The sequence below is a fragment of the Tupaia chinensis genome, unplaced genomic scaffold (genome assembly GCF_000334495.1).
Source record: "Tupaia chinensis unplaced genomic scaffold, TupChi_1.0 Scaffold145396_1, whole genome shotgun sequence".
NCBI classification, from domain to species: domain Eukaryota; kingdom Metazoa; phylum Chordata; class Mammalia; order Scandentia; family Tupaiidae; genus Tupaia; species Tupaia belangeri.
In genome coordinates this window covers 2,559,938-2,560,597 of record NW_006205257.1, presented here as the reverse complement: position 1 = coordinate 2,560,597, position 660 = coordinate 2,559,938, and the positions used below count along the sequence as shown (strand labels likewise).

General features: G+C 69.1%; 1 protein-coding gene across 4 annotated transcripts in view; it reads left to right on the top strand.

Moving 5' to 3' along the window:
- Positions 1-405: 405 nt before the first annotated feature.
- DPY19L3 (dpy-19 like C-mannosyltransferase 3) overlaps positions 406-660 on the top strand; it is a 92,561-nt gene continuing 92,306 nt past the window's right edge. Inside the window, exon 1 of one of the 4 annotated variants that reach the window (XM_014584000.2) lies at positions 406-647. In XM_014584000.2, coding sequence (XP_014439486.1) covers positions 438-647 — 210 coding nt within the window. In that variant the 5' untranslated portion in view covers positions 406-437. The remainder of the gene's footprint in view (positions 648-660) is intronic. The other 3 variants (XM_006167993.3, XM_006167992.3, XM_006167994.3) reach the window with 3 other exon arrangements.

Sequence of the window (660 nt, the reverse complement as noted above, 5' to 3'; positions counted from 1 at the left end):
GGTGCGGGGGCCCTGACTCGACCTTCCTTTCGCCTCCCCTCCCTTACCTGGCCCTTCTCATCCGCCAACAGGACGGCACCGGCAGGTAGCGGCCCTCGCCCCGCAGCAGCCCCCACGCCCGCACCGCCCTCAAGCCCTGGGACCGCAGGGGCGCCGCTGCTCCTGACAGGTCGATTTGAGGCGCCTCCGCCTTCTCGGAGCTGCATGGACCTTCCTCCCCACGCTGCATCTTTCTCTCTATCCCGGGACGACTGGTACCCGTCTGCACGAGAGGTACGTCCAAGCCTCCCTGCGACCCAGGGTTACTCTGCTCAAGTCTCCGGAACAGCTAGGGCGCGGGGCGGGGCCAGAGAACGGAAGTGCGCCGCTTCCTTCCGGCCAGTGTGCACGAGACAAGGCGGGGACTCAGGTTGATGGACGGTTCCCAGGACCTATGAATGCGGCCGCGGCGGCCCGGCCTCCTCGGCGCGCCCCTTCCCTGGGGCGGTCGACGCCCTCCAGCCTCCCAATTCCAGGGTGTTGCACAAAGATTTGCCGCTGCGTGGTCCTCCCTTTCCCCGCGTTGTACGCTGCGGACTGTCGCGCCGTCCCGCCGGGCCGGCCTCGTTCCCTACCCGGAGCCGCGCGTAAGCACCGCCGGGGCGCAGGTCTGTGGCTCAC